This window comes from Pseudorasbora parva, chromosome 8, assembly GCF_024679245.1.
Source record: "Pseudorasbora parva isolate DD20220531a chromosome 8, ASM2467924v1, whole genome shotgun sequence".
Classification (NCBI taxonomy): Eukaryota; Metazoa; Chordata; class Actinopteri; order Cypriniformes; family Gobionidae; genus Pseudorasbora; species Pseudorasbora parva.
This window is the reverse complement of record NC_090179.1, coordinates 11,051,325-11,069,876: the sequence shown is the minus strand read 5'-3', so window position 1 is coordinate 11,069,876 and position 18,552 is coordinate 11,051,325. Positions and strand designations below refer to the sequence as shown.

Genomic DNA, 18,552 nt, shown 5'->3' with positions numbered 1-18,552 from the left:
GGGGCACAGTTTAACATGTCTTAATACTTCTTTTTTTTTTTTAAATGCAGTATTTTTTTTTATATTTCTATATACCTTTATTCCACACCGCTGTCTCCACTGTCCTTTGAACGGCTCGTTTGCTTCCTGCTTCTATGAAGCCCATCCCTCCGAAAAACGCAATGGTCTTAGATTGGTTAGATGGCCAAATGTAGTTTCCTGTATTTTTATTGGCTGAAGTGCCAAGCACAGGTTGCCGGAAACGCCACGCCCCTTCCCATTACGGGCAGACGTCACATCTGCGGAGACTAGCAAGGGTTTCTGATGTCACCAACCCAGAAGAAGCTCATTCTAGTCCAAACCGGACGTTTTTGTAGGCAATAAACTGACATAACTTTACAAGACAATATCTCCGTTTGCAATGATCTTTCAGCGCTGTAACTTTGCAGATACTGTTTATGCTCAAGCAGCAACATTACACACTAACTAAAGTTAAAAAAGCGAAATTGCATGCAACCACCCATTTAAAGGGTGCTGGCCTGCTGTCTTGTCATCAAAACCAACATGACAAGCAGAAATAGCTGCTAAATATACCTTTAAAGTCAAAAAACCTTCCCTTTATAATATAATTAAGATAATATTCTTATCTCATTGTTTCTTAATGGAAAAAGTGTCGCTTCCACACATTCCTGAGAACCCTCGGAGCTGAAGACAACCCGAATGGGATAGTTTGAAACTCGTAAGCAGTGCCTTGGTTTGCAATGTTTGAAAATACACGTTTGGGCGGATTGCTCCTCAAAGTGATCCATGTCAACATTTTGAATGAATACTTTTGTAGGTGCTTGTTTTACACTCGAAGGTCTAAGATTGGACGCAGAGATGTGCTCCCTTAGCCTGACAAGCCAGACCCACATCAAGATGTTTGGTCTGGAAACTCACCATTGACAGGGCTCAATCCAAAGGGCGGGATAAACAGTTGTCTTTCAAACTCCCTCTGCACGCGATAGGATAGCGCTACAACCAACCAGAGCAACGAAGGTGAAGCAGATAGTTGAAAGATTAAACTTTCGCCGTATCCGGACGGCAAAACTCCAAACACATCTTCCCTTTTTAAGAATGACTTCAGTGCCGTTCTTTGTTCTTTTCTCAGAGAAAAGCTTAACTCCAAGTCTTCCAGAGTCGCGGTCAAAGCTGATTCGAAAGACCGCCGTTCGCCAGTTTCTGTGTTTAATAGAAGCACGCAAGCGCAACTCGGCCGTCATTATGTTAAGCCCCGCCCACCGACTCTATACACGATGTGATTGGCCCGACCAGAGTTTGGCGTTTACAGCTAAGAAGTGTATTGAGTGTTGCTAGACGACACTCGCGGCAAATTATATTTGCTGCCGCTAGGGGCGTCTAGATTTCTAGGCTAGTGCTCCCTTTCTTTGGAATCACAAAGTAACGGGATAAGCTTTATCCTCACCATACATATTTCGTCCCAGAGTGCTGGATTCGGCACTCCTGTGTCTAGCTGTCGCCCCATCTCCTCAAAAATCTCTGCCTGGTTTGCTGACAGTAAAGTCACTGCGTTCAGGGAGCACAATGACTGATATGACCATAGCCACATATGTATACATTCTCTGATAGACAGACATAGTTAGACATTCCATCTTGCTGTGAAGCGAAATCTGTAAGGGGGCAGAAATAATAGAGCGCTGACTCGGATGGAGATGATAAGCCACTGAAGACTTCCACTGGGGGTCCAGTCAATTCCAGCTCTCCCATCCCTTGAATCTCCAGCTTCGAACATCCCTTGGCTGAGAGCGTGCGCTAAAGGGGATGGACCTTTAGTCTAGACATCTCTAGACCTTTAGTGAGACATCTCTTTCATGCAAGCAGGCAAGGTTATAAATTTATGTTGAGCAGGCTGCAGCTTTTTTCCATCGTAAAGGTCCCTCTCTGCTCTTTCTGCATCTCACCGTTGGCCAAGTGAGGCCGAGTTTTGCTGTGGCTCAATTACACATTTTGTGCAGATTACTGTCTGCCTGAGAGGCCGAGTCAGTTGTGCTAGAGGGTCTAGACTAGGGGTGTCTAATCCTGCTCCCGTAGGGCCATTGTCCTGCAGAGTTCAGCTCCAACCCCAATTAAACACACCTAATCAAGGTCTTACTAGGCATACTAGAAACTTCCATTGAGGTGTGTTGAGGCAAGTTGGAGCTAAACTCTGCTGGACAGTGGCCCTCCAGGACCGAGTTTGGACACCCCTGGTCTAGACTGTTGGACGGGGAAGGGAGAGTTGTCTTCCTCTTCTTCGTCATCCATGTATAAAGGCTACAACATACTCCGCAAGAACAGAGAAAAAAGTTCTCATTTTGTTCTCACAGCCCTGGTTTGAGAGTTCTTGCAGCTTGTTCTCGAAACATCACCTGAGCAGGAAAACTTACTTGAAAACTTTTTTGCGTGTGTCTGAGAAATATTGTATGATTGGCCGTACATTTAAAGTAGGCGTGGTTAATGCGGAGAAACGCAGATGATCGGCACCTGCTTTTCTCGTGAAGTGTATTGAGAGTTGCTAGACGATACTCACGGCAGATTAGATTTGCTGCCGTAGCGTGCCGCTAGGGTGCTTATAGATTTCTAGACTACGTCAGAAGTCATATTTGATCGAAAGAATTTTGAAAGATCATTGAAGACATTCGAAAGATATTTGAACAAGGTCAATATGTGCAGTCTGGTTACCAACATTCTTCAAAATAGCTTATTTTGTGTTCAACAGAACTAAGTAACTCATGCGGGTTTGGAACTGAGGGAATTATACCTTTAAGTAAGGATGAAACATAATATATAATGTTGCTAAAAATACTTTTATATGTGACTTAGGGTTCTCAAAATTGAATTAACACAATTTGTCTTGTATTTTATTGTTGGAAAAATATTTTTTTAAAATATTAAATTAAATAAGTATAAAAATATAATGCAAAATTGTATTAAAGTGACAAACACTTGTTTCAGGTTTTAGTCATAGGGTGCGTCTCAATCATATAGGTGTCAATCAGCTCCCTAGTTCTGTAGTCAGGACACTAATCAGGGATCAGCCCATTGACTTATCCCTGACTACAGAACTAGAGAGACACATCCATAGGAACCAAAAAAATTCAGCATAGATACGTATACATATCTATGCATTTAAGTCATAGACTGTAAAAACAATTATGTAAGTCAGTACAGTACGTTGCAGCATACCCCGGAAGTACAGCACGCGCATAAGCGGAAGTTCACCGTGATGTAATATGCTAGAAAATTCCCCGGATATTAACTGTAGTGCGAAGGTCAGTAGCGCACAAACAGAGTAAATTACTATACAGTAAGTCATATTTAAGTAACAGAAACGTCAGTTAGTCTTGTTATCTTTTCTGGAAGCAGTAATAAAAAAGCAACATGCCGAGAGGAAGCCGAAGCAGAACTTCGAGGATGAGTCCTCCGAGGTGAGTTAATAGAGAGTCTGGTTATCATGAGTTAGTGCTAGTCACGTGTGTACATCTACATCTTCACAAGACGGACACACTCCGTTTAAAACATATAACAATAAGTTATCAGCAATTATTGTGGTTATTGTTGAAGGACATAGCCTACAGTTATATCATCATTGATATAAGTTAACATCAACCACGAGCTAGACTAACTTAGTTTGTTTGCAATATGACATTTATGATGTAAGTTAGCTGTGATCATAATGTATAATGTTTTTAGTTGTTCGCTGTTTCTTTAGATGTTTAGTCTCTTGTGTAGAGATACCCTGGTATGAATATTGGTATTTTAAAATTCCAGAATACCAACAGTTTATTACATTTCTAAATTAAAATCTTGTTTTTGCTTACAATTGGTCAAAACACCCTAGCAACTCTCATGCCCCTGTAGTAACCACTTAGCAACCATCCAGGACAATCTAACAATTGCATATTTATCTGTTTGATAGACAGCACGACCTTTGCACAACATTGCCTAAGCTTTTAAAACGACTTCAATCTTTTGGCCAGCTTACAACCAAATTTGTCTTGAATAATTTTACATTTAGAATTAGACTAGGACAACCTCTTATGTAAATGAAAGGGGGAAAAAACGACAAAAAACAAAACAGGCACCATTAAATATATTCAAACAGAAATGATAATGGCCAATAAATTAATAATATTCTTACGATAAAAAATCTTATATTGATAACCCATATGGTACCAGTATTGTGCATCACTATATACAACCGTCGAGTTTTGCCATTGCAATTCCACTGTTAAAAACTCTTTAAGACCTTTTCTTTAAATCTCTATGGGAAAATTAATTAAAACAAAGTACTTCTAATGCTAACCAATGCCGTTGCATAAGGAGGCGGGCACTGTTACACTATATTTGGTCCCTAATTGGTCAAACTGCATAGTAACCACACAGAACACCCTTGTAACCACATAGCAACACCCTAGCAATTACCATAGCAACTACCCAGTACACATTAGTAACTACCGAGTAGGTAGCAGCCATAAAAAAATTGAATATTTGCGATAAGATAACCCATATGGCACAAAAAATGTATTGTGCATCCTAATTTGGTCCCTAATTGGTAGAACTGATTCACAAATCAGTTTGAATGATTCAACAACGAACCTTAAAAAATCCCTTTTCTAACAATCAAATGATGGGAATGTCATGGAAATCACTGATCAAAAAAACTGAGAGCCTTGTTTGAAGGGATAGTTCAGCCAAAAATGAAAATTCTGCCATTTACTCACCCTCATGTTGTCTCAAAACTGAGAACGTTTTTGTTTTGTTGAACACACAGTCAGAAACCAAACAGTTGATGGACCTCTTTGACTTCCATTGTAAGGACAAAGAAATACAATTAAAGTCAATGGGAACTGTTTGGTTTCTGACATGTTAAAGAACAGTTCAGGTTTGGAATGACATGAGGTATCATTTTTGGGTGGACTATCCCTTTAAAGAGATCTTCTAGACCAAGCACTCATGCTAATAACCTCCTGTTTTCCCTCTAGTTACTCATCACCTCCACCGATGGCTCGCGCAGCTCCTCCGCGGTCATATGCCCCGGCGCCCACCGCCCCTCCGCCATCTGCAGTGGCTGCTCCTGCTGCTGCTGCTCCTCGGCAGCCGGGGATGTTCGCCCAGATGGCCACCACTGCAGCCGGCGTGGCGGTCGGCTCTGCTGTCGGACACACGATCGGTCACGCCATGACCGGAGGCTTCGGCGGAGGCGGACAGTCAGAGGCTGCCCGGCCTGATGTTACCTATCAGGTAAACTCCAACCCAAACTTCTTGTTTGAATAGTTATGTTCTAGCCTGGATGCCAGCCGAACTCAGCCCCGCCCACAACATTTGAGCTCGGGTGGTTCGGTCTGGACTTGATCATTAGAGGAGTTAGTATGCTCGAACAGAAACTGTTCAGACCAATGAAATCATCAGGGCAGGGTTTAGACGATGACGGACAGATGATCAACAGTAACGTAATCATCACGTCATCAAAGGGGCTTGGATTATATTTGTTGAAATCCTAAACGGAGAGCTTGTTTGTATATGCATTCACCTTAATGATTTCTCTCTGAAATGATGATCATGCTGGCAAGTAATCTGTTTACTTAAAATCTTTTTTTAACAACACCGTCAAAGATCATTTATTCCAGCTTGCGTGCACACAGGGTTGCCAAGTTTTTACAACAAAACCCGCCAACTACTAGCCCAAAGCAATAGCTTCTTAAGAGGGGTTCACTGAAAAAAATGGCGTTTGGGGGTAAAATAGGGGTGTAAGAAAATATTGATACACGTGAGTATCGCAATATTTTGTTTGGCGATATTGTATCGATTCTCAAAAACACTGTACCAACATTTATATATTTATTTATTTACATCAAGATTCATGGCTTTGTGTTTGAATTAAACCACAGACTGTATAACACCCAACCGCTAGATGGCAGTGTAATCTCAGAACGTAACTGACGCGTGGAGCCGGAGAAGCACAAGGAGATAGTGAAGGGAAGTTCGGTTCTCTTTCATCATCTCGTTTCGAGATCCACCTATGGGAAGGGCATCCGTACCTGACCTCTGCAGAAGCATCCAATTGCACCAAGTCTGACAAGACAGGCAGGAGCGCGCAGCCAATGCCCAGTAAGGCCCCACCCCTTACCAGCGGGCATATATGGGCTGCATACGCTACTGTACATCAGTTGACATTCGCTTCTCGCGATCTCTGCACTGACACAGTTCGGTTAGATTTGCGCTGCTCACTTATTGTCTGCAGGAGGAAATATCGCCAGATCAGCCTCCACCGGGCGTGACAGTTCTATTCTGCCACATTCTGTGTCTGCATTCGGAGCCGCTCGCGCTCTCGTCCGTCTTCCTGTTCCACGGCTGCCGCCACGGACCTTTCTGAGTTTTTCGCGGGTATGTCGCTCTCTCAGTCTTCTCCTTCTGTGTCTAGCCTATTACGGGCCTGCCCGGCCGCGTGTGGGTCTCTTATCGCCGCTAAGGATTTTCACCCTTTCTGTGTGGTCTGCTTGGGCCTCAAGCACGCAGAGGAGGCAATAGAGAACCCGGAGAACTGCAGTTACTGCCTGGTACTGCCTAAGAAACTCCTGCGACACCGCCTTAAAGTTGCCGCTACTCAGTGTGGCGAGCTCGACTTGTCGTACTCGGATATGGAACACGGTGACGATAGCGCGCTACCGGGGACCTCCCGGGGCGCGACGGCTCTTGTTTTGGCTGACCAGCCCAATCCTGAGTTCCCCGAAGAGGACATCTTCACGGGTAACCTCCCGCTCGCCGACGATCTTGCCGGGTCCGGTGATTACGACGACGCGGGCCTTCTTGGAATTTCGGAGGACGAGGAGGCCATCCCGCCCTCTGTTATTCCCCAGGCTAGCGCCCCCGCGGCCTTGCCTGAATCCATCCTCCTGGATGTGTGTGAACGAGCGGCCGCTCGTCTCAACATTAAATGGCCGGCTCCACAGAGCGCCACCGACCAGGAGAGGGATATTTATGACGGTAAAGTGTTGGGAGCCCCCCCCGGCCCGAGGAAAGAACTCTTTCCCGTTCTTCCAGCGTGCGCCAAGCACATGAGGCACTACTGGAACGACCCGCTCGATCTTAAACACGGTCTCGCGGGGCTGGAGGTTAAAGGGTCATGAAACCCCAAAACACTTTTTTTGAGATGTAAACAGATATGTATAGGCTGCACATCATTGAAAACACTAAGGGTACTCATTAATGGTATGCATATGTGAAAATAGTTATTTTTGCATTTTTCAGAGCGATTTCTGTCTTCCGGTTTGAAAAGTTTAGTCGGAGCAACGTCACAAATGCTGACGTCGGCACGGCCTTTTCGGCCCAAGTATGGGCTGCTGGGCACATGCTTACGTCGACCGCTCTGAGCAATTCTCGATATATATTCATGACATAAAGCTCATTCAGTCCAATCCCTGCGCTGTAGTATGCATACAAGATAATTTAGTTAATATGCATGAGACAGTCACTTCTGTCAGGCTCGTCTTACATCATTATTGTAGAGATATGGTGGGGAAGTTTTGGAAGCAGCGTGCGGAAAAGTCACGGAGGAAAGCTAGGCGCTGTGCTGATACGAAATAACGTAAAGGGCGCCGAGCGAGCTGTAACCGGCGCCGTCTGTGGAAGCCTTTGCTACAAAGGCTCGGTAAAGTAAAATTCACCTGAGGAATCGCACGCCGAACCTGCAAGCGTTGACTATCTATGTCAGGAGTGCAAAATAACCAATCTGTAATCTGTAGGCTAATGAACAAAAGCCACGTCCTCTCCGTTTTATTTGTCGTCACAGCCATGCACTAAACCGCATGTGTTCGGGCTCTTAGTGAAACAGTGTGCTGCATATTTGGACAAATATAGATTTAGCTGCCGAGTGATAGACAGCGCGGATCGTCACGGCAATGCGCGGTCGAGACTAGCCTCAAACCTCTTCGCTTTTACCCCGATCTAGAATTACACATCTGTCACATCGCATGTTGGGTGGTTCACGTTCTCTTATCAAGTCGGCGCGTTGTTCATCTTGCCAAACAGCGTGCATATTTGGACAAATATAGTTTTATCACGTTTGCAAAATATTTCGTCATGCAGAATAACATTTATTTTCATTTCTCACTGAATTATGCTGGTTTGAACTTTGAAGAGCTGAATGATTTGCGATCTCTGCTGCACGCCACTCATAGCTCTCTCATTCGCTGTACTCATCCCTCATTTAATCTCTCTGTGGTAAACAATGCCAACGTGAACCAAGAACATGTCTCAGAACCGCTCAGCACCTACTGACAGACACTCCCCTATTTATGCAAACATTCCCTCTTTCCACATAATACCATCCCACCTTTTCACAGTCGACCACTCCCCTTTTAACAAGCTTTTTCAAATCGAAGGTGTGAAAAAACACCGCTGCAGCAGGGGGGTTTCATGACCCTTTAAAGATATGGCGGCTCGCGGCATGGGCGAACCGCCTGCCATTGAGCCCTCCATTGCCAGACACCTCAACCCAGTCCAGGGAGGGCTGCCCGCCCCCCCGAAGCCGGTCCTTCCTAACAGGATGGACCGTTTTTCTGCCTCGGTGCACCAGGCCGTTTATAAATCCTCGGCCTTGGCTGTTAGGACTCTGAATGTCTCCTCCCTCCTTTCCGCTTACCAAGCGGAGATCCTGGACGATCTGGGCCAGCAGTTAGATAAGGGATCTTCTCCCTCTCCTGCACTGTGGAAGGAGATCATCACGGTTAACGACCTCGTTCTCCGTAATGCTCGTCAGGTCGTCCAAACCTGCGGGCGCTCTATGTTGCTTTCCGTGGTAGGAGAGCGCTCGCTCTGGCTCAACCTGTCTGGTCTCCCGGATAGTGAAAAGAAACGTATCGCAGGCGCCCCGGTAGAGCCCGGCCGGGCTCTCTTTGGCCCCGCAGTTGCTATGATGCAACAACGATGCGACGACAAGAAGGAGCACGAGGCCTTCATATTGTATCTTCCCAGGAAGACGGTCCCACGCCAGGCGCCCCCTGTGCGTTTGCCTAACCCCCCGGTCCCGGGACGTAATTTTAATCAGGTCAAGGAAAAGCCTCGAAAGAAGTTTTCTGGGCTTTCTTCCTGCCCCAGAACCCCTGTCCAAAGGACGGAAGGTTCCTGCTGTAGGGTGTCCCCCTCCCGTGGCTGCCCAGCCCATATGTTTAGTGGACGATGTGTGTTCCCCCCTGTTCAAGGGGATTGTCGTGAGGAAAAGTTCAAAAGCAGTGTAACCACACCGCACATACTGTGTTCCCCTCACCCAAATAATAAAGGCTTCGGCCCCAGTGTTTCCCAGAAAACACAACACACACAGAAACACAAAAAACACAATAAATCTAACGAATCAAATGAATTCGTCACAGCGAGATACCCTCTCAATGTAGGGAAATACCCTTTCTCTCGTAATGGTGAACCTGCACGTGTCGTCCCTAGTTTCTCCACTAGAGGGCGCCATTGCATCACAAATAAGCCAGCTAGGCATGCTCGAAGCCAGCACGGCCTGGACGAGCATTCACACGAGCTGTGTGTCAGCCTGGCTTACTGTATTACGCATGATATTACAGGGCTATCGTCTGCAGATTGCTATGAAACATCCACGTTTCAGCAGCGTTCTCTTTTCTCACACAGAGGAAAGCACGGCCCACGTCCTGAAGGAGGAAATCTCCTCTCTTCTAAACAAAGGTGCGATTCAGGTGGTTCCCCACAATCTGATAAACCAGGGTTTCTTTTCCCGTTATTTCCTGGTCACAAAGAAGGACGGTTCCCTCCGTCCTATTCTGGACCCCAGGGTGTTGAACAAACATTTGAGGAAATACAGATTCATAATGTTAACCCTTGGTTCGCTCGCCCGTGTCATGAAACGGAACGACTGGTTCACATCAGTCGATCTGAGAGATGCTTTTCTCCACATAAGCATTTATCCACCACACCGGAAGTTTCTTCGTTTCGCCTATCAAGGCATTTGTTACGAACTCACGGTGCTTCCGTTCGGGCAAAAATTAAGCCCCCGAACTTTCTGTTTGCGTGTGGAAGCGGGCTTCACTCCCCTAAGAATGTCTGGTCTACGGATCCTGACATACATATGCGATTGGCTCATCATAGCCGATTCGTGGGAAAAGGTGTTGCAGGACACCTCCCGTGTGCTCGCGCACACCCGATCTCTGGACTTCAGGGTGAATGTGAACAAGAGCAGCTTTACACCCAGTCAGAGGGTGATCTTCCAGGGCATGGAGCTGAACTCAGTCTCCATGCGAGCGCGTCTCTCTCAGGAGCGCGTTCTCTCTCTGACGAACTGTCTGTTACAGTTCAGAGAGGGGGCGAGGGTGCGATATCGCACATGTCTCAGGCTACAGGGTCTTATGGCTTTAGCTATCCAGTTTTTGCCACTAGGACCCCTGAGGATGAGGGCGTTCATGAAATGGGTTTTGTCACTACATTTCAGCCCGTTACACGATCTTTGCCGCTCTGTAACAGTGACGCGCACCTGCGCTGCAGCTCAGCGCCACTGGAAGAGCGCGGACTTTTACGCACAGGGTACCCCTCTGGGGACTGTCATGTTGCGGAAAGTCGTGACGACGGACGCGTCCCTAACAGGCTGGGGTGCCACCCAGGAGGGCAGAACTGTGAACGGTTTGCGGCCGAGCAAACTACGTTCAGAGCACATAGATTATTTAGAGCTTCTAACCAATTAGAAGGCTCTGAATCATTTTCTGCCTCGTCTGCAGGGACATCATGTGCTCGTACGCTGCGACGATACCACGACAGTGGCTATCAATCGTCAAGGCGGCGCGCGCTCGCCGAAGCTTCATGCCCTAGCTTACAAGCGTTTGGTATGGAGCGGGCGAGTTTTCCTGTCGTTACGCGCGACTCATGTTCCGGGAATTCTGAACAGAGGCGCGGATCTTCTATCGAGGGGGAACCCGCTCTTCGGAGATTGGCACCTCCACCCTCAGATAGTAGACATGATATGGATGAGACTACGGGCGCCCGTAGATCTGTTCGCCTCGCGCGAAAACAGCCATTGTCCTATGTTCTTCTCGCTAAAGGACTTGGACGCGCCCCTCGAGGTGGACACACTGGCCCACCCGTGGCCCAGAGTGCTGCTGTATGCCTTTCCTCCCCTGTGCCTGATAATTCTCACACTGGCCAGGGCGAGAGAGGGGGGGGTTTCTCTCATCCTGATAGCACCCAGGTGGCCCAAAGCGCCGTGGCTGGCAGAGATAATCCCTCTGTTGTATGCCCAGCCGTGGTGCCTCCCCCTCCGCACAGACCTATTGTCTTAAGCGAACGGGGAGATTTATCACCCACACCCGGACAGGGTAGCTCTCTGGGCTTGGCCCGTGAGAGGACGAACCTAAGCGCGTTAGGGCTTCCCCCGCGCGTGGTGGCTACTATACAGAATGCCAGGGCCGTTTCTACACGGTCATTGTATGGCTGTAAGTGGCAGGTGTTCGATGAGTGGTGTGATGGGCGGGGTCTCACGTCATATCAGTGCTCAGTCGCTGATATCTTGTGTTTCCTCCAAGACCTTATGGATAAGGGCAGGTCTTTTTCCACTATTAAGGTCTATCTGGCAGCTATCTCTGCTTGTCATGTGGGTTTTGAGGGCTCAACGGTTGGGCAGCATTCTCTAATCCGCAGATTTATGAAGGGCGCCCGTCGCTCCTTGCCAGTCATTAGGAGAACGATCCCTGAATGGGACCTCTCCATGGTGCTGGAAGCTCTTTCTCAATTTCCTTTTGAGCCTCTGGGGAATATTCCCCTTAAGTTGCTGTCCTTCAAAACAGCCTTGCTCTTGGCCTTGGCGTCAGCCAAACGTGTCAGTGAGTTACATGCACTCTCGGTCCACCCCTCGTGCATCAATTTCTCTCTGGGTGGAGATAAGGTTTTCCTCAAGCCTAATCCAGCATTCATGCCGAAATGTTTCCCTGCGTTCACATCGGAGGTGTTGGAGCTATCCGCTTTTCACCCTCCGCCCTTTTCCTCCGCGGAGGATCAGAGGCTAAATGCCCTGTGTCCAGTCCGTGCGTTACAAACGTATGTGTCTAGGACCAGCGCGTTCCGGAAGAGTGACCAACTCTTCGTTTCATGGGCTCCTCCTCGCAAAGGGGATCCCCTGTCTAAACAACGCCTTTCACATTGGCTTGTGGACGCTATAATCTTGGCATATGAATCAAAGGGAGTGCAACCCCCAGGGAACATCAGAGCTCATTCCACGAGGGGCTTGGCCGCCTCTTGGGCTCTGTTCAGGGGAGTATCACTGCAGGATATCTGTTCTGCGGCCAGTTGGGCTTCTCCCCATACGTTTGTGCGTTACTACAGGCTGGATGTCACCAGAACCTCAGTAGCACATTCGGTCTTGGGGGTGGGGTCTTCCTAACCCTGCCTTCCTTATGTGTGACACACATAGCCTATGTTTCATGTCCTGCTTCACACCGCAGTTACGCGGTTGCGTCGGTGTGGCGAGTTCATGATTATGAGACGGGTCGTGCACCGCCCCTCGGGGTGACCGTCTTTTTCTGGCTAACAGGACCTCACTGTGAGTGTATTGGGCAATCGGGGAGCTGTCCATGTCTCTCCCATAGGTGGATCTCGAAACGAGATGATGAAAGAGAACAATAGGTTACTATCGTAACCCCGGTTCTCTGAAACATCGAGTGGAGAGATCCACCAGCGTTGCCCCGCTTACCGCACGAGAAGCGAATATACTTACTGATGTACAGTAGCGTATGCAGCCCATATATGCCCGCTGGTAAGGGGTGGGGCCTTACTGGGCATTGGCTGCGCGCTCCTGCCTGTCTTGTCAGACTTGGTGCAATTGGATGCTTCTGCAGAGGTCAGGTACGGATGCCCTTCCCATAGGTGGATCTCTCCACTCGATGTTTCAGAGAACCGGGGTTACGATAGTAACCTATTGTTCTTTTCCGCGAAACGGTTCTTTCGGACAGTTCGTTTCAATGATCCGGTTAAAAAAAACGGATCACCGGTTCTTTTATGTCTTTACGTAATGAAGTCATTTCTATCATCCCGGCGGATGAAAATACATTCAAACACATTCATATAAAGTATTTATAATCAAAACTTAGTATAGTAATAATTATTATTGCCATCATCATCTTGGATACGTTTTTTCATTTATGTTTTGCAAAAGCACTCAATACAGCCACTGTCGTGAAAACACTGATGTTTTACACAGATTAAATAAACTTACATTGACATAATACTTACACAAATCCTCAGTGTTCACCCGGGCTCATGTATTATGAGCATCAGCTGTCCCACTCCGAGAGAAACAGTTCGGTTACGACGCCATCACGCATGCTCAGTATCTCCACTCACCGGTTCTCAGAATCGAACATCTCCGAAAGATCGAACGTGTCCGATAAAAATGGTTCTTGATTCTGTACTGGGGATCCGAGAACTGTTGCAACCCGGTCGATCTGACTCGAGAACCGCTGTATCAGTGTGTGTGTGTGGCGTGTGCTGAGCTGCGAACTGCTGCAAGCTGAATATGTAGTCTGATATCAAACCTACTGTTTTGATTACATTTTAAAATGTGTATCGACTTAGAAAAAGCTGTTCCTGAAAATATCATGCATTATTGATAAAACAAATAAATGTTTTATTTGACCGTTTTAAATCCATTGTTTCCAAACTTTAAAATAATACAGTGATAAGACAGCTTTGTTATGATGTTTCCAAACGTGATTAGTTTTATACACTTAAAACTCCTCTGAATAAATAACACACATGCGCAGCTCAGCGGCTCTTCGGTTCTCAGTATCGAACATGTCCGACAGAAACGGTTTTCGATTCTGTGCTGCTGATCCGAGGATCCGAGAACCGCTACGTTCGGTTACACGCGCATGCTCAGTATCAGCTTCAAGGTATTAGTTTATTTCTAGTCGGAGGGACTGTCACTCATGTCAGAAAGTGAGTAACTATAGTAACTTGTGGGATCAGCGCTGATTTGAGACGCGAGCCGTTTAGAACGATTCAGTTCGATTTGGTGAACTGGTTCGACCGGTTCACTATAAAGATCCGGTTAAAAAGAACGATTCGTTCGCGAACCGGACATCACTAAAAGGTGAATGAATGTGTGGGTGTGCGTTAGCAAACCTCACCGGACGATAGAATTATTCCTCTCCCGTGCTTTACAGAGCTGAAGTGTGGACTAATTTTGGCTTCAGCTACAAAGAAGCCACTAAAGAAATCGACAAATCATTTTGTTTTGCAAAATAGGCCAAGTTAAAATCCAGTACTCGGGAAACATTGAATCGGAGAGCTCACTCCTGACGTCATCCGCGTTGCTGAGAAGTGTTTCGATAGAATATACGTTAGCACATTTTCCTCATATATATATATATATATATATATATATATTATATATTTTTTTTTTTTTTTTTTAAAGTGCCTTTTTTTCCTTAGTCATGGAAAGTGTGGTCAGTGATGAAGGTCTGCTCTCTTTAAAGTACAGTAACACTCAAATGGGCCTTTGTTTAATTTATATTATCTGCAAATGCAGTTTTTTTAGTATATGTTTAATATTTGAGAATACAAGTGCACATTCAATACTTTAAATACTTCAAATTGTGATCTTATTTTTCTTATATATTTTATTAGCTATAAAAATTGCTGTTTGTGAGTCCTTTTACAGTAATTATGGATGACAAATGAATGTATTAAGAAACTCTATGAATGTCTGGTTGATCTTGCTAAATAAATGTAGGAATTGTGCTTTAAAATGTCAGAATAACGACACCTGTTGCTTGTGTGTGTTGGCACAGGAGCCGTATCAGGGCCAGCCGGCGTATCAGCAGCCGCAGCAGGCGTCAGTGTTTCAGCCGGAGCCGCAGCAGCAGAGTCCCTGTGCTTACGAGCTCAAGCAGTTCATCGACTGCGCTCAGACACAGAGCGACCTCAAACTCTGCGAGGGCTTCAGCGAAGTACTCAAACAGTGCAAATTCTCCTATGGTATGTACTCCGAACTTAGTACTGGCAGTGGTGGGGAAAGGTCCTTTTGAAAGTAATACATTTGCTTTACTTCCTAAAAAAAGTAACTAACTTACTTTTTTATGGAATGTATTGGGTTGCATTTTTTTTCTGTTACTTTTCTGAGCTGGCTGAGTCTCGCTCTCTTCCAGGCTTTGAAGCTGTTTTTTTTAACTTAAGTTTCATTGTTACCACAGGATGCATTCAACAACAGGGTGTGTTCACACGTCAGATTTGATTCATTTGATTTGATCATATAATGTTATTTTCAAGGACTATTATTCTGTGCATTAGAATAAGTTAACATGCTTTTGTGTGGAAAAACAAAACAACATTTTTCACATACTGTACATTTTTGTAGCTCCTCTATGCCCTGTCTTTTTCTATTAAGCCCCTCCTTTTGAAAAGTGCAGTGTGGTCTGATTGGCCAGCAAACCCAGTGCATAGTGATTGGCCGAATACCTTCAGTGTGTGTTGTAAATGTAATGTCCCTTACCATATTTGCGAGTTTCAGCTTCGAAAGTAATTACAAAGACAGCTAATAATGTTGTGGTGTTTACTACATGAGTTCCAGCCCGAGTCGCATTCTGCAAATGCAGATGACCGAGCCTATCGATCAGACCTGTACTCGCATGTAGTCGCAGCTCAGCTGCACATGTCAAACGCCGCCAGTGTGAAACAGAACACGTAGTGTGTCTACGTTTGTAATCTTTTTACTACAAGTTACAAGCGGAGAACAGAAGAAACTGTATGCAACATAACATAAATCCATATCTGTTTTTGATTGTAAGAACGACAAACAAATATGCATCACACTGCACAAAGTTCCGCATTTGAACAGTCAGTAAACATTTGATCAAATAATAAAACATGCAGGTTCTGCAGAGTCATACGGAAGCTTGTTTCTGCCACAGAATAAAACATTTATATATTAGCTTTTTACCTCACAATTCTGACTTATAACTCGCAATTACACTCGCAATTTCTGAGAAAAAAAGAGAAGAAAGAAAAAAACATTTTATTTAAAATGTTTTATTGTGTGGCGGAAACAAGCTTCCTTGGATTCAGAAGTGCCAGATTGCCCTAGAAAGTTGAAATTACCCTATCTTTTTTCAGGTTCAGGAAACCTCTGTATGCATTCCTTTTTTTTTCATGTCCTTAGAAAAAAAAAAAACACCGCACACACACAAACACATAGACACACACAGCATCTCCACAAAATGACGGTGACAACACTACTACAATGACTGAAGCCACGCTTTCTTTCTTTGTCTATGCATTTGGGTGGCATTATGCAAATATTTCCACCTAGTGACGTAGGTTGGTGAGGGAGTTTCCATCGAGGCGTCTCTTTCAGATAACATTTTTTTTTAGTAGGAGACTTTCAGCTTTGTAACTTTGCAGATGTTATATATGCACAAACACTTACATAACACACTAAAGAAAAATGAAAACATGAAAGCTCATAAGACCCCTTTAAAGCGAACTCTGGTGCATTTGCTCCATTAGTGCGGTTCATTTAAATAAGTGTGAATGCTATTACTGTGTACATTTAATAATAATAATAATACGTTCAATTTATATAGCGCTTTTCAAGGCACTCAAAGCGCTTTACATTGTAGGGGGGAATCTCCTCAACCACCACCAATGTGCAGCATCCACCTGGATGATGCGACGGCAGCCATTTTGCGCCAGAACGCTCACCACACACCAGCTGATTGGTGGAGAGGAGACCGAGTGATGAAGCCAATCAGGATATGGGGATTATTAGGAGGCCATGATGGACAAGGGCCAATGGGCAAATTTGGCCAGGATGCCGGGGTACACCCCTACTCTTTATCGAAGGACATCTTGGGTTTTTTAACGACCACAGAGAGTCAGGACCTCGGTTTAACGTCTCATCCGAAGGATGGTGCTCTTTGTCAGTATAGTGTCCCCATCACTACACTGGGGCGTTAGGACCCACACAGACCACAGGGTGAGCGCCCCCTGCTGGCCTCACTAACACCTCTACCAGCAGCTCCTGGTTTTCCCAATTGGTCTCCCATCCAGGTACTGACCAGGCTCAGCCCTGCTTAGCTTCAGTGGGAAACCAGTCTTGGGCTACAGGGTGATATGGCTGCTGGGGCGGCCATATCACCCTACATTTGGGGCGGCAGTGGCTCAGTGGTTCATGTAGATTTTCTACAAACCGAAAGGTTGGTGGTTCAATCCCCGGTTCCACCTGACCAAGTGTCGAGGTGTCCATGAGCAAGACACCTAACCCCAGCTGCTCCCGACGAGCTGGATGGCGGCGTACATGGCAGACACCGCCGTCGGTGTGTGAATGGGTGAATGTGAGGCAAGATGTAAAGCGCTTTGGATGACCATAGGGTCTGTTGAAAGCGCTATATAAATGCAGTCCATTTACCATTTATAAAGCGTTACTTTATCAAAACATTATCGTAATGCACGGTATTTTTAATGCGTTACACTGCTGAGTGGCTTAACATTTGAAGAAGTTATTTAAATTATTGACTGATATTCATTAATTATTACTGAACTTATTAAAACACTTCTCTGCTTGATCATGGTGCCATCTGGAGGGTCATTAAAGAATAGAAATGAGTCAGAGATTTTTGACAGGAATGAAAACGAGGCTATGAAAGATTGAATTTTGTACAGTGTGTTCAATGGATTGTACTGTTGTTTAACAACACAGTTGTTCAGCCGACGAATCACCTTCTCCGAAAAACTTTTAGAAGACAGAAACTCCTCCACAAAGCAGTTTTGAAAGTTGTGAAATTACGGGATTTTGAGCTTAATTTCATAGCCTTATTTTCATAAAATTCAATATGTGAAATCCAAACAGCACTATATTGCCATGCGTTCAACAGGAATCAGCAGCTATCTGAAGTAGCTTTGTTCATGTTTATGACGTTATTTAAAAGTTACATTATGATTAATTAATTACATTATGATTACAGAAACCTATTTTCAGTTTTTCACTAATAATCTATTGCCGTCAAAAATGGATCGCTAATACTTGAACCCAGTTTAACACGACTCATTGCAGTCCAGGGGGTTTGCAGAATAACTTGTAATGTGTATGTAATGAATTTGCCTACATTAATTTGCTCCAACAACATTGCTTCACCAAATCTTTTTTCCCTTCCCTTAGTTTGTTTTTGGATTGGATTGTTCTTAAGTTTTTTTTTTTTTTTCCACAGGAATGTCATGAGGATTGGAGACATGAACACAACTATTCCATAGCCATTCATCTGCTTACTTCTGGGAAAAAGTTTCCTCTTAAAAATGCAACTCGAGCAAATATTAGGCCCTGCGTGAAAATTAAAAGCAGCATCTTGGGAGAAATGCTGTATTTGATGCATAGTATTTATGTAATTGGTGTAGATAACTGGAACTTTCTGATTTCTTTTGCTTGAGATAATTTCGAAGAGATCACAATGTGTATTGAAGGATATATATGTTCTTATTGAAAGTGTTTGATTCAAGTTATGTGAATTGCAAATAAAAGGGTCAGAAACATTTACA

The 18,552-nt window shown here is 45.0% G+C and overlaps 1 protein-coding gene across 1 annotated transcript; it reads left to right on the top strand.

Annotated features, from left to right (window-relative positions):
- The first annotated feature begins 3,236 nt into the window (after nt 1-3,236).
- chchd2 (coiled-coil-helix-coiled-coil-helix domain containing 2) lies at nt 3,237-18,546 on the top strand. Its single transcript, XM_067450095.1, has 4 exons — nt 3,237-3,446; nt 5,004-5,262; nt 14,814-15,000; nt 18,228-18,546. The coding sequence occupies exons 1-4, from the start codon at nt 3,400-3,402 to the stop codon at nt 18,236-18,238; spliced, it is 504 nt and encodes a 167-aa protein (XP_067306196.1). The 5' UTR covers nt 3,237-3,399; the 3' UTR covers nt 18,239-18,546.
- The last annotated feature ends 6 nt before the right edge of the window (nt 18,547-18,552 follow it).

Excerpts from the sequence above, each read along its gene's own strand:
- chchd2 (XM_067450095.1), top strand. The coding sequence starts at position 3,400 with ATGCCGAGAGGAAGCCGAAGCAGAACTTCGAGGATGAGTCCTCCGAG. Across the intron at positions 3,447-5,003 it reads TCGAGGATGAGTCCTCCGAG|TTACTCATCACCTCCACCGA; the intron begins GTGAGTTAATAG and ends TTTTCCCTCTAG. Across the intron at positions 5,263-14,813 it reads GGCCTGATGTTACCTATCAG|GAGCCGTATCAGGGCCAGCC; the intron begins GTAAACTCCAAC and ends GTGTTGGCACAG.